Genomic DNA, 13151 nt, shown 5'->3' with positions numbered 1-13151 from the left:
TACGTACCACCCCCTACATTACCTTAAGACAGACCCAAGTTTCACCTCTCCGTCATTCAGTCTTCCTGAAACATCACTGCACATGCATAGCCTTCAGTGCCTATTCATTAAAGCCACAGCTTCTTAACCTGACCTCCATGTCTTTTCCTCTTCTCTCAGCCTCACCCACCAGTACCCTGCCGGCTCCTGTGCTCACCTGGGAGCCAGTCCCCCTAAGACAGTGGTCAGCAAACTCATTAGTCAACAGAGCCAAATATCAACAGTACAATGATTGAAATTTCTTTTGTGAGCCAAATTTTTTAAATGTAAACTTCTTCTAATGCCACTTCCTTAAAATGGACTCCCTCAGGCCATGGTATTTTGTGGAAGAGCCACTCTCAAGGGGCCAAAGAGCCGCATGTGGCTCGTGAGCCGCAGTTTGCCCACCATGGCTCTAAGATGTCTATTCATTCTAAGTACAGTTTATCAGTGCCAACTCGTATTGGTTCCACATGCACTCTGACCCCCACTGCCAGTTCACTTGGCTGTAGGCAGGCACAGCCTCAGTGGAAAACTTGTTATTAGAAAAAAAGACATTTGACTAATGTAAAGAATTTAGGTATAGGCTTTTCCGTCTTCCAGCCCCTGGGATATGCATTTGTCTCTAGGAAAGTTCTTCCATTTTTAAATATGTGTTATCATTCACTTTATTACACTGTTCCATTGGGTGGAAATGTTGTAATGTTGAAGTAACTAGTAATTGTGATTCTTTTTCCCTCTTAAAAAGAGAATTCTCCCTGGAGAAGCTACTTGGAAAACATATATATATATATATATATATATATATATATATATGTTTTCCATATATATATATATATATATATATATATATATATATATGCGCGCGCGCACACACACACACATATGTGTGTGTGTATGCATATATATGTGTGTGCTATATATATATATATATATATATATATATCCATCCATCCATATCCCCTGGAAGAATAATGTTTGATTACTGTTAAAATATTTATTGAATGTCTTTCTTTCCCTAAAGTGGTACCCAACCTTTGGAATGTCGATGGAGAAGTCACTGTTGCCGAGCAGAGGCCGGGAGAAGTTGCTGAGGATCTAGCGAGCTCCTATGAAAGGAAGCTCATCGAGGTAAGGCTTGGAGTCTGTGCCTTTATTGCTGATGCTGACTGCCGTGGGACTTCCCAGGCATAGGCCCAGCCTGCTACACAGATGTTAGCAGAACAGTCACAGCACTGCACTTGGTAAAGGCAGGTAAGAGCTGGTTCTTTGAAACATATTATTTACTTGAAAATGTGGTACTTTTGGCCAGGAAATAAGAGAGAAGACATAAATATGTAATGTTAAAAATAAGAAAATATATCTACCCTGAGTTTGGAGAAGATTAAAAACAGGAGAGAATGTCACATACAACTTTGGGCTGATAAATGTGAAAATATGGACTATTTTATTTTCTAAGATAACATTTCTAAGATAACAAAATTTATTGATGATGAGGCAAATTGCCGAAGGGTACCAAAAAACTGGTATAAGAAAGTTATAAAAGTAATTAAACAACTGTTTCCCTGGAAGGTAGCAAGCCTGGGTGGTTTTATGGTGGTTTCTAGGAAGCCCTCTAAGTCTGCCAAAAAGCCCTTTGCTGTTTATATTTCCTTAAGGCGTAATCCATAGGTCTATAAATCATATCTCTGTATCTTGGTTCAAGTGCGCTTTACTTTGATATAAAAATCCTACAAAGATAGTCTAAGAATTCTATAGATCTATAAATCATATCTCTGTATCTTGGTTCAAGTGTGCTTTACTTTGATATAAAAATCCTACAAAGATAGTCTAAGAAACAATACTATAGACTCACCTCATTTGTACACAAATGCATAAAAATTCTAGAAAGATATTACCCAATCAAATTCAGTCACACATTAAAGGAACAATCCATATGAAAGTAGGATTTATTGATATATAGGATTTCAAGGATGGCTTAATATGTTAGGAAATTCATCAGGTCAGCTCATTTGAAAGGTCAAAAGAAAAAAAGCAGATATTGATCTTGATGGGTGCTGAAAAGCCATTTGATAATATTGATTGTTGATATCTGATAAAAAATATTCTTTATAAATGAAGATTAAAGGTACTTCTTTGATATGATAAAGTTGTTTATTTTTAAAAATCAGAGACCATTAATTATTCCCATATTCAGTGGGAAAGCTGGGAGGCTAGTTTCTGATTACATAACTGGTATATGAAATACACAGAGGTGTGTGTATATGGTGGTCACGTGGTTGTGTTTATTACAAGTCACTTATTTTTGCATGTGTACACACATCTGAGAATATAGTCGTATCTTCCAGTTACTGTCAGATCCACTTGCATGTGGCTCCTGTTAGCTGCCAGAGAGTGAAATGCTGAATTCCACTGCAGAAGGAGCAGTGGGTGGGTGTAGAGCAAGCATGTCAAACTCAGAGACTAACACAGGCCAAACAAATGAGGCATGTGGCCCGTGGGCCTCAAGTTTGACATTCTTGGTGTAGAGATTTCTGTGTTTCTGTGACTCCCTAATGCCAGGAGCAGTAGAGTTGATGATTATCATTAATGAGCTGAGATGTTGAGGCTGAAGCACAGCTGTTCCTTTAGTGGAATATACTATTCTAGATTGATTTTTCTTTATTTTGGTTGCAAAGTGTGGTTCTGTCAGTGATCTTTCACGTATGAATATTAGCATTTCATTGCAACAAGACTTTTGTGGGACCCTCTCTGTTAATATTAATTGAGCTCTTTATAGTGTTTTGTGTGATGCTTGTCTTGTCATTCTATTAATGAGTTGGCTTTTGCCAAAAAAGGGTTGTAAACACGTGTTGGAGTGGAGTGATGAAAGAGTGTGGGAGAGAAGTTGATGCAATTTTCTTTCCATTTCAGAAGAAGAAACATCTCAATGTAAATAGCATGACTATTTGAAGTACCACAACCTTTTAATTACTTTTTTGTGATTCATCCCAATCAAAAGGCAGTTCCTGAACATTCTTTTCTAGGTGTCTCTCAAAGCATTAAAACCACCTTACTCGCCTGGCCAGCATGGCTCAGTGGTTGAGTGTTGACCTAGGAGGTCACAGTTCTATTCTTGGTCAGGACATATGCTTGATCCCCAGAGTGGTGCTTGTAGGAGGTGGCCAATCAGTGATTCTCTCTCATTGTTCCCCTCTCCCTCTCCCTCCAAAATCAATAAAAAATATATTTAAAAAAGCTTACCTCACCCATTTGCACACAAGCCCTGAACACTACACATTCATGCTCAGTGACCAGGCGTCTCGCATCCGGTCAGCTCAGAGCCCAAAGTCAACATGAAGCCATTGTTTATTAGCTGGTGTGTGTGTGTGTGTCAGGAGCCAAGGACTGGAGGTAGAAAGATTGTTCTTGACACCCTGTGATGGTTAACTTTTGGAAACAAGTGGCAGGGGAGAAACGTTAGTATAAACACACTAATTATAAGCCAGCTACTGTAGTGCCAGTGGCCAGCTGTGGGGTGCACACTTTTATTTCCAGGCACCATGCACCATGCTAAGGCTTTTACAGAGATGGACTGCTGCAGTCGTCAGCAGCTTCCTGAGAGGAAGATTCTGCTCACAGATAGCGTTTTGGGAAGTTAAGTAACTTGCCCCAGAGTTTCCAGCTGGTCAGAAGCAGAGCTGGATTCAAATCAGCCAGGCCATCCAGCACTGGAGCCCAGACTCATAACCCTGCTCTGCTCCGGAAGTGAGCTCATCGAGGAACCGAAAGATAGACTGGACAGCAGAGAAGGCTCATCACCGTTAAGAGAATGGAAGGAGCCGAAACCAGTTTGACTCAGTGGATAGAGCGTCAGTCTGTGGACTGAAATGTCCCAGGTTCGATTCTGGTCAAGGACATGTACATTGGTTGCAGGCATATCCCCGGTAGGGGGTATGCAGGAGGCAGCTGGTTGATGGTTCTCTCTCATCGATGTTTCTAGCTCTCTATCCCTCTCCCTTCCTCTCTGTGGAAAATCAATAAAATATATTTAAAAAAAGAGAGAGAGAGAGAGAGAGAGAGAGAGAGAGAGAGAGAGAGAGAGAGAGAGAGAGAGAGAGAGAGAGGGGAGCCGAGGGGAAAGCCAGCCCTTGATAACAGATTTGAAACGGGACCCTCATACCCTTAGTTATTACAGAAGAAGGGAATGGAGATGTCTCATATGGTTGGAATTACCTGCTTCTGAAGCAAATTGTGGTAGAACACTAGCTGGGAGCTCCTTGGGGACTGGGAGCATTATCTTTTTAATTGCATATTCATTGACTGACACAGCTCCTGCATATGGTGGGAGCCCCATAAATATTGAGGGGAGTGGCAGTTTATTGAATGGATTCAGCTGTTCAGAGTAATGGTTGAAGAGTGACAGATCTGACTCTGGAACCCCAGATTAAAGGTGAATTGTGCTATGGCCTTACCAGGGCTCGGAGCATCCTGGTGGGAGGGACAGGTATCTAATAGGAGGAAACATAGTTCTTTAGAGGAGGCAGACCTTTCCTGGCTCTCAGTGTTAGGAGAAAGTTTAGTTTGCAGAGTCTGGAGATGACATTGAGTAACAGACAGACGGATGCTACCAGCTCATTTAGTGCGTAGTTATTTAGTACCTTCCAGGTGCCCAGCCTTTAGCTTCCTTTCTCCACCTGCAGTGGCTTTCTATCCTGGGAGATGGTTCTGGGGTATGAGCCACAAAATGTGTGAGGTCATAGGAGATGCCCCTCAAATGGCATTTACTTTCCTAGGTGGAGTTCTTTCTTTGACTGCAAAGGCATTGATGGTTCATCTATGAATAGCGTTTGCTCTTTGTTACCCAAGTCTGGTCCTGGGTCATAAGGATGAACCACACACCATAACTTCAGGGAGCTCTCAGCTCTCAGGGGTTAAGTAGATGTGTCTGCCATGATCCTTAGGAAGCAGGGTGAGGTGCAGACACCTCCTTGGGTCCTAGCGCCATGTCTGTAACAGCAGTTCTGCAGAGCTAGTGCACTTAGCTGGAGCTTCTAGAATGTTCCTCCCTTTTTCTTTGGGATTGTTAGTAATGATACCTGGAATTTCCTTTGTAAAGTTCTCCTCCCTCTTGTAGCTCTAGGCATCAGAGAAAATGGGTTTGTTGTTACCGTGGGTTTTGAAGATAAAAGTTATTGGGCACTTCAGGATAGATCTGTTCTAAGATTTTCTTTACCTTTTGAAGCACAGTTCCTTTGGTTTAGACTCATCACCAGAGATTTTCTATTCTTTCCTAGCAGTAGTGGTCAAGAAGAATGTAAAATGTGGGCAGCCTTTTGCCTGCCATCCTGCATCTCTTTGTTGCCGCCTTCTGCAGCTGGGTGGCTTAGAGGGCACACGATACCCTGCATCAGGCAGACCAAGCTCAGTTCATCACTTACTGCCTCGTGTTCCTGGGCAGGCCACGTGACCTCTCTATGCTTCAGTTTTCCCACCAGTAAAAGGTAGCCAATAGTACAAACTCGTAGGGTGGCTGTGAGAATTAAGTAGAGAGCATCTGGCTCAGTACTTGTGGTAGACAGGAGGTGCCTCGTACCTTCCTGCCTCCCTTCTGATCTCCTTGGGAGGAAGGCCTTCCCCACCATTGCTTGCTCTCTTGGTGAAGGAGTGAATCTGAGTCCCCTGCCCTCCTTTGGCCCAGGGGTGACTATGTGGCCTGTGCAGGGGACTTCTATAAGAAAAGCAGAAATGCGTGGGAGCCTCCTGGGCTCAGCCGGTTCCTGTGCTGAACCTGCCGGAGCTGCTCAGGATGCAGTCCTTCTCTGTGCCTGATGCTCCCACTTTCCTGACTGGCACAGCGATTCCTTTTTAGCTTAGGAGAGAAGTGTGTGTGTTACCTCCAAAGCCCCTGGCTCATCTGTGGCTTGTACATGCGTGTGATTGGTAGATGTCATTTTCCTCAGCCCCTTTCCACCCTTGCTTACCAGGGCTGCTTTGTCCTGCCTTCTTCATTGCCATCCCCCCATGCCACCCCCTCTCCCCCCATCCATCCTGCTTTGCCCCTGCTGTGTGCTCACCTTGGGCCTCTCTTCCATGCAGCCAGTTCATCCTTTGCAGACAGATCTTGACTTTCTCCCAGGTGGTGGGACTCAGCTAATTTATTGATTGATTTTTCAAATTTTAGATACTTATCATTTACCCTGTGAGTGTATTTAGTCCCTGAATTTTTGCTCAGGGGTGACATAAATGGTATATTAGCAATGTTTATTCTCATTATGATGGCAGAGTTACTATTAATGGAAAAGTAAGCTTCAACATCAAGCTCATAAAAAATACATTCATAATCACACTGTAGATAACGCAATGTGATCATCATTTTAATAAAATGTGAAAGTTTTAAAGCAGCCGGGGCCTTGGGAGCAGTTACACCGCCAGCACTTGCTTTGTAATTGGCACCAGTGGGTTCCAACACTCTTGATGCATCTGAGAGTCATTTTTGTGCAAAAGGAGATGGGCTTTAAATAAAATACCAGATTCAGGATGAAGGCTCTGAGCTGAGAACAAATTGAACTGATACTCAAAAGTGAGATGTGAGCTTGTTTTTATTTGTTCCTTTAATCGCATCATGCTGAGTGATTGAAGCCAGGCTCTGACCTCGTGTCAGGGGAGAAAGGTCTTCTCGCTGGGCAAACAGCGTCTACGTGCTTGCTAGGATGAGTGAAAACTGGTGAGGAGTTCTCTTTTCTAGAGGGCTAGTTGTAATTCTCACTGAAGCATGAGTAACAAACAAGGCTAACCCTCCAAGTAATTCTTAGACTCTTTTTATTATGGAAAAGTAAAAAATGTAGAAAAATAGAGGAGTGATAGATGTGGCTTCCGGAACCCCATATTGAAATTGAATTGTACCACCACGGCTCAGAGCATCCTGCTGGGAGGGATTAGACTTCTGATAGGAGGGAACGGGCGCTTTAGAGGAGGGAAACGTTATGATGTGCATTAAACTCAAGGGTCAGTGATAAGGGCCCTAAAATTTGAAAAGCCAATCAACAGCTGGCTGAGTCCTTCCTGCCACCTGAGAGGAAGTCACGATCTGTCGCAGAGGGAGGACTGGCAGTATGAAAGCACAGGCCCAAGGAGAGCACACAGCAGGGGTAGAGCAAGACATGGGGCAGAATAAGAAGGCAGGAGCAGTGAGCCTCCACTGGCCCATGTCTGGGCCAGTCTTGCTTCATCTTGGTCCTGGCCCACTGCTCAGTCTCTCGTGGTATTTTGAAACAAATCCAAGATTTCACCTTGTTCCATTTCTAAATATTTCAGGATATCTCTGTAAAATGTAAGAGCTCTTTGAAAACAAAACAGAACAAAAAAACACCCCACATTAAATATCATTAAAAAGCTTTTCAAGGAGGCCCATTCCTGTTCCAGTGAATCTCAGATAGAATGTCAGTGAGGGTCACCTTCTTTCAGGGGCCCTTGCTCACCGCTCGTCGTCTTCACCGCTCTAGCCTTAGCATCTAATTCATGAAAGGTGAACAGGCCCAGGTTTTGTGGTTGTTTTTTTGTTTTTGTTTTTGCCTCTCAGTTCGGCTCTTTGCTGGACTTTATACATCGACTCAACCATATCCATACTGGCCTTTGGGAGTTTGGCTAAAAGGAGGTGTGACCACAGCCTGCAGGCCTCCCCCAGCGTGGAGGGTGCTAGGCCTCCTGTGGGCCCTTGTTCAGAGATGAACTAGTTCCCTAATGACAGCTTCCCATGGAGAAGAGCAGGCTGTCTTCACGGGAACTCCATCAGTGTTTTAAGAAACATTTATATTACGCATACCTCAAATATATGTACCATAGACAGAGGAATGTGATGAGCTTCCGTGTAATCCCCACCCAACGGCAGCAGCTGTCTGCTCAGGGCTGGGCTTACTCCGTCCGTGCATCCTCCTACCTTCCCAGCTTCTTACAGCATTTTGAAAACATTGATTTTATCCCCAGGTATTTTGGAATATCTCTCTAATAATGTCTAAGAACCCCATTTTCTAAAAAGAAAAAGCCTTAAAATATCAGTATCATTATCTCTCTCAAAAAAAAAAAAATCAGTATCATACCTAAAAATTAGCATTAATTCCTTAATATCATCAAATATCTGGTGAGTGTTTGAATTTTCACTTCAAACAAGTGTTTGAATATGTTTCTAAATGGGGTCTATCTGCATGTTGTGATTGGTCAACTGACCTCCCAAGTCTCCTAATTCTTAATCTCCCATTGAAGTCTCCAGGTTCTCTCATTAAAATGTCTTCTGCTCCCTTTCTTCTTTACTATAATCCATTAGTTGAAGAAACTGGGTTGCTGGTTCTAGAGAATTTCCCACCAGTGTTTTTTGTGGATCTCCTTTGTGCGTGGTACTCTGTGACCCACAGGGCTTTTGGTGACGTCTATTTAAAAACAAGCAACCATCAGACCCTGACGATGGTGATGATGAAGGTAGTTAGTGTAAGTTGAGGGCTTACTCTGTTTCTAGGTCCTGCACTAATTGTGTTACATGGGCTTGTCTAATGTAACATTGCTGCATCCTTTCGGATGTTAAGTCACCTGCTCAGGGTCACAGGGCTCGCATGGGGAACCAGGATGGCACCTGGCTGGCTGGATTGGCTCTGGAGTCAGCACTCTTTCTTTATGGTTCTTCCTGGCTGGCTGGAAGCAGGAGTCAGGCCTTCCTGGCTGGCTTTAACTTTCAACTCGAAGAGGAACCAGGACAATGAAAGCAGTGAAACACATACTAGCTATGAGCTTGTCAAATCCAAGGGAATTATCACAGGGATAATAGAAATAAATTCTAGCTGACAAACCCAGTACCAGGCATAAGCCATATGGATGTAAACACACCTGAGTGCTTGCTCAGTGGCAGGCCTGTGCCCATGGGATGCCCCCACTCTGTTCCTGCGTGCTCAGGTGACCCACCCGGTGCAGCAGAGGAGAAGGTGCCACCAGTGGCAGCTCTCCCTTATGCACGAGGCAGGGCAGGCACAGCTGCAGGTGAGCCCTGCTCCTGTGAGGGACCTGTTAACGTTTGCCCCTGCCCACCCTCTGATTTGTATTGTGAACCTGGGGCCTCTTGTTTTCTAGGTCACAGTGGGCTGCACTCTTTGTTGATGGTGTTGTTTGCTCAGTGTCACCAGCCTTGTTTTGCTCTGCCTCTCTCTCTATTACAGCCTCGTTTCCAGTTGTGTGTCTGAACTGAGAATCAGAACCAGCAGATGGCCTTCCTGGGAGAGACCCTGGAAAAAGGGCCCAGGCCATGTTTAGGGCGATAGATAAAAACCTTTGTAATTATGGTGGCTGGTTCTCAGTGTCTCAGTCTCACATTATTTGGGGCCTGTTTTATATTTGCTATCCTCATAAAGGTAGGAAGTGGCTTCTTGAAGCTAGCTCTGGGCCTGTAGAAGGAGTTTCCTGATCTTGATGGGAGTGGGTACGGGAGCCTGTTCTCGTGAGGTTAGAGGCGCAGCATTCAGGATGCGACAGGTGAAGGGACAGGGTGCCGTGTGCCACATGAGCCCACCCCACCAGGCACATCTAGCAGACGTCACTAGAAATTCAGGTCAGGGAAAATTCAAACACTCACCAGATATTTGATGATATATTCGAAGACCCAGTCAACTTGGGCCATTTTTCTTCTCAACATTCTTTAGGGACTCACCTTGCTCTTGGGTTCATTCAAACAGCACACATTTTTTTTTTTTTTTAAATATGTTAACATCAGACCCTGTATGTTCTGGCTCTTGCCTTCTCAGTCATACTTTCCAGCACAGGTGGAGGGCCGGATCACGGTCCCTCAGAGAGCTGGAGGGCCGGACTGTATGAACTACTAATTCCTACTGTAACACCTCGGCTACGCTCACTGCCCAAAAAACCTGGCGGGCCGGATCAGACTCCTCTGCGGGCCGCATGTGGCCCGCGGGCCGTAGTTTGAAGACCCCTGTTAGAGCCTTTCTTCTTTCAGGTGCCTTGGTCAGCATTTCCTTTCCTGCTGTGGTACAGTTGGAAAGGTTCCTCGTTCCTCTGCCCTTCCTCTCTGAGTGTCCCTGACAGGCACCCGTGGGCGGCCACACCTCCCACCCCCTCACTCTCGGCCATCTGACAGTCAGTTCTGACCTGTTCACGAAGACACGGCTTTGTAGGTCAAGTCAGCGCTGCCAGGAGACTTCTGTTTCCCCCACAGACTCTGCAGCTGGGTCCTGAGGGACACCCCTGGGGACCTCCAGTGGGAATGCTTGGTGGCAGCTCGCTGGCTGTAATTGGGAAACACCTCGTGAAGAGCATTGCCTGAGGGTGCGCTGTCATCTCAGAAATGGCCCTTGATATGTGATAGTCAGGCTTGGGATTTTGCTTCTCTTAGCTCAGTAGTTGGCAAACCGCAGCTTGAGAGACACATGCGGCTCTTTGGCCCTTTGCGTGTGGCTCTTCCACAAAATACCATGAGCTGGGTGAGTATTTTGAAGAAGTGGCATTAGAAGAAGTTTAAGTTTAAAAAATTTGGCTCTCAAAAAAAATTTCAATCATTGTACTGTTGATATTTGGCTCTGTTGACTAATGAGTTTGCCGACCACTGTGTTATTTGTTTTATCTAAAGGGGCCACACCTTCCATCGCCTGCCTGTTCTCCTGCATTGAGAGGCTGGCACAAAGCACAGTGCTCTGCTGATAGGCTTGCAAAAGCCAGAGGTGCTCTGACCTGGTCCAAGCTCGTGAAAGAATCACGCTAATATCCACCCGAACATCTTTCTTGAGTGGAATAAGTTGAAATTTTCCCCACAGTGTCTCACCTAGAAACAAATGAGTGAATTATGAAATACAAATTATGCAGCTGATACCATCCAATAAGCACTTACTGAGTGCCACAATCCAGACTTGGGCATCCTGTGCATTCTCTCACTTAATCCTCACAGCAGCAGGCCGGGAGCCTGGAGCTCAGAAAGACTGGGCAGGATACATCCCAGACACCCATGGGGAAGCGGGAGAGTGCTGTTGGCCGGCTCTGGCGCAGCTGTGGCTGGGGTCCTGCACCTTCTGTGCAGACAGTGCCTTCGTTTGCAAAGATGTCACCGAGATTTGATGGCCCTCCTTGGAGGTTAAGCTCACCATTTCTGTTTCCTGACACTGTGACTCTCGCTGCGGGATACTTTTCTAGTGCTTGAAATAGAGGAGAGATTGGGCTTGGAGCAGCACTGAGGTTTTGTCGCGTCTCCTGGCTTATTACAGTACAAATTAATCAAATGAATTACGTAGCTCAGCGAATAACTTGCTTTGGTCCAACAGCTCTGTAGAAAGAAGTTGAACATTTTTATTAATCCCCTCTGAATGCATGTTTGAATGGATTAAAAAAATAAAAAGCAAGAAGAATCCTTTTTAATAATTAATTTGGAGCCATTCCGTTCTTTTGGGCAGGTATCTCTCAGTAATGTTAACCTCCTTGTCAGGCTGGCTAGCTTGGTTTTGTTCAGCTTGGTTTGGGCCAGGCATTTCTCTGAGCCCTCAATTGATCTTCCTTGATCCTTATAGTCATTCGATGTGGTGGTACCTCTCTCAGCCCTGTTGTGTAGGGACACTAAGGCACAGTGAGGGGATGATGTGTAGGGTCACGTAAATAATTGGTGGCAGAGCTGGGTGGGAAACTCCAGACCTGACCTCATAGCCACTCTCTGTGGAAAGAACCTTAAATTTAAACTACAGGAGAGGGCGGGTATGAGGGAGGGTATGAGGGCTTCAGTCTCGGCCTGAGGTGTGTGCCCTGGCCCCATGACCTAGCCTCTGCAAGCCTCAGTTGTCCTCAGCTGTAGCCTGGGAATAGTCATTTCAGGTGTCATTCAGGCTGAATGAATTGCTTCCTGCCACAGTCTCTCCTTCTTGGTGGTGTGTGGGCTCTGGAGAAGGGCTCTCTTGTCTTACTTACCCGCTGGGGACAGACATGTGCCTCCTGAGCTGAACAGCCTGGAGCCCCACCCGGCAGGGTGTAGCTACAAGACTGGTCTCCTCGTGGGCCTTGGCCTCTGATGGGCTGAGAGCGGCCTGTTGGGCTCACTCAGGGAGAGGGGGTCATTCTGGTTTCTGAAGGCGCCTCTTCCCCCCGAGGCCACGGAAGTCCAGATCCCACCCTCTGTGCAGGGTCTGGACAGCTTCGGGTTCATGCCACGCAGTACCACCGCGAAAGTGTCATCTCTGCTCCCCCGCCTCCGCCACCCCACTTGGTCCTGGCTCCCTGCCCTGATCCTCATCTAAGGGGTGAGGACACACCTCCTCATGGGGGGATTCAGGCCCGTTCTGTCACTGCCCGGCCCAGCCTTCCCCTCACCTCCCTCCTGGCTTGTCTGAGGGCAGCTTGTTCGCCGCCAGAACTGCTCTGGCCTCTGGGTCCTCGAATCCAGGCCCAGAGCAGGCAGGGCCCAGAGGAGAAAAGTCTCTCCATTCTCTCCTCCTTGATTATTCATCTCTGCCTGTCCTGGGGTCGACTTTACCAGAATGACCCATGGGCTCTCTTTAGTGAGGACCCCAGCCCAGACGGTGAGGTCCACCTTCTCACGAGGAATCCACTGTTACCATTTGCACGCGCCTGTGGTTTTCAGCTCCGTCACAGGGTAGTTCGGAGAGGCAGCCAGAGTCCCTGGCCTTCCTCCTCTTCCACCAGCCTGAGAAGTTTAGTTTGCCAAGTTGCCCACAGCTTTCGTAGTTTTATTTCTCAGAAAACAACTCTGTCTCACAGCTCCTTTGTGACTAATTTCCCCAGCAGCAGCCTGCTTTTCTGGAGCTTCCGTTGGCGAAGGTAAGTTCTACCTCTGGAACGGGAAGCGAGGAGCCGAAAGCGCTCTGCTCCTTCCTGTGACTCACAGGCTCCGTATTCAGTACCCAGACCCAGCTTTGCCAGGCAAACTGTCAGCCTCTTTCTTCGCAGTGACAAGCACCTTTTAAAAGTTTATTTTCCCCTTCACGGAACTTAAAATGCCCGATTCACCTACTTTTCTAGGTCATGTAGGCAACTCTGCGGCCTGCTTGGGGCACATAATGATATTTCTGTAGCAAAGGAGATTGAAATTGGGTTCTGTTGATTCTCCAACCCCCCCCCCCCCTCCCATAAGACACCTCCAGGTGGTTGAAAAGAAAGATCCG

At 46.0% G+C, this 13151-nt stretch overlaps 1 protein-coding gene across 7 annotated transcripts in view; it reads left to right on the top strand.

Moving 5' to 3' along the window:
* SNX29 (sorting nexin 29) overlaps nt 1–13151 on the top strand; it is a 413174-nt gene that overhangs the window by 226020 nt on the left and 174003 nt on the right. For all 7 annotated transcript variants that reach the window (XM_036411104.2, XM_036411105.2, XM_045571684.1 and 4 more), the window contains one exon: nt 1043–1149. In XM_036411104.2, the coding sequence (XP_036266997.1) occupies nt 1043–1149 (107 nt within the window). The remainder of the gene's footprint in view (nt 1–1042; nt 1150–13151) is intronic.

The sequence above is a fragment of the Pipistrellus kuhlii genome, unplaced genomic scaffold (genome assembly GCF_014108245.1).
Source record: "Pipistrellus kuhlii isolate mPipKuh1 unplaced genomic scaffold, mPipKuh1.p scaffold_m20_p_4, whole genome shotgun sequence".
Taxonomy (NCBI): Eukaryota; Metazoa; Chordata; class Mammalia; order Chiroptera; family Vespertilionidae; genus Pipistrellus; species Pipistrellus kuhlii.
The sequence above is the reverse complement of the archived record's forward strand: the minus strand, read 5'-3'. Positions and strand labels throughout refer to the sequence as shown.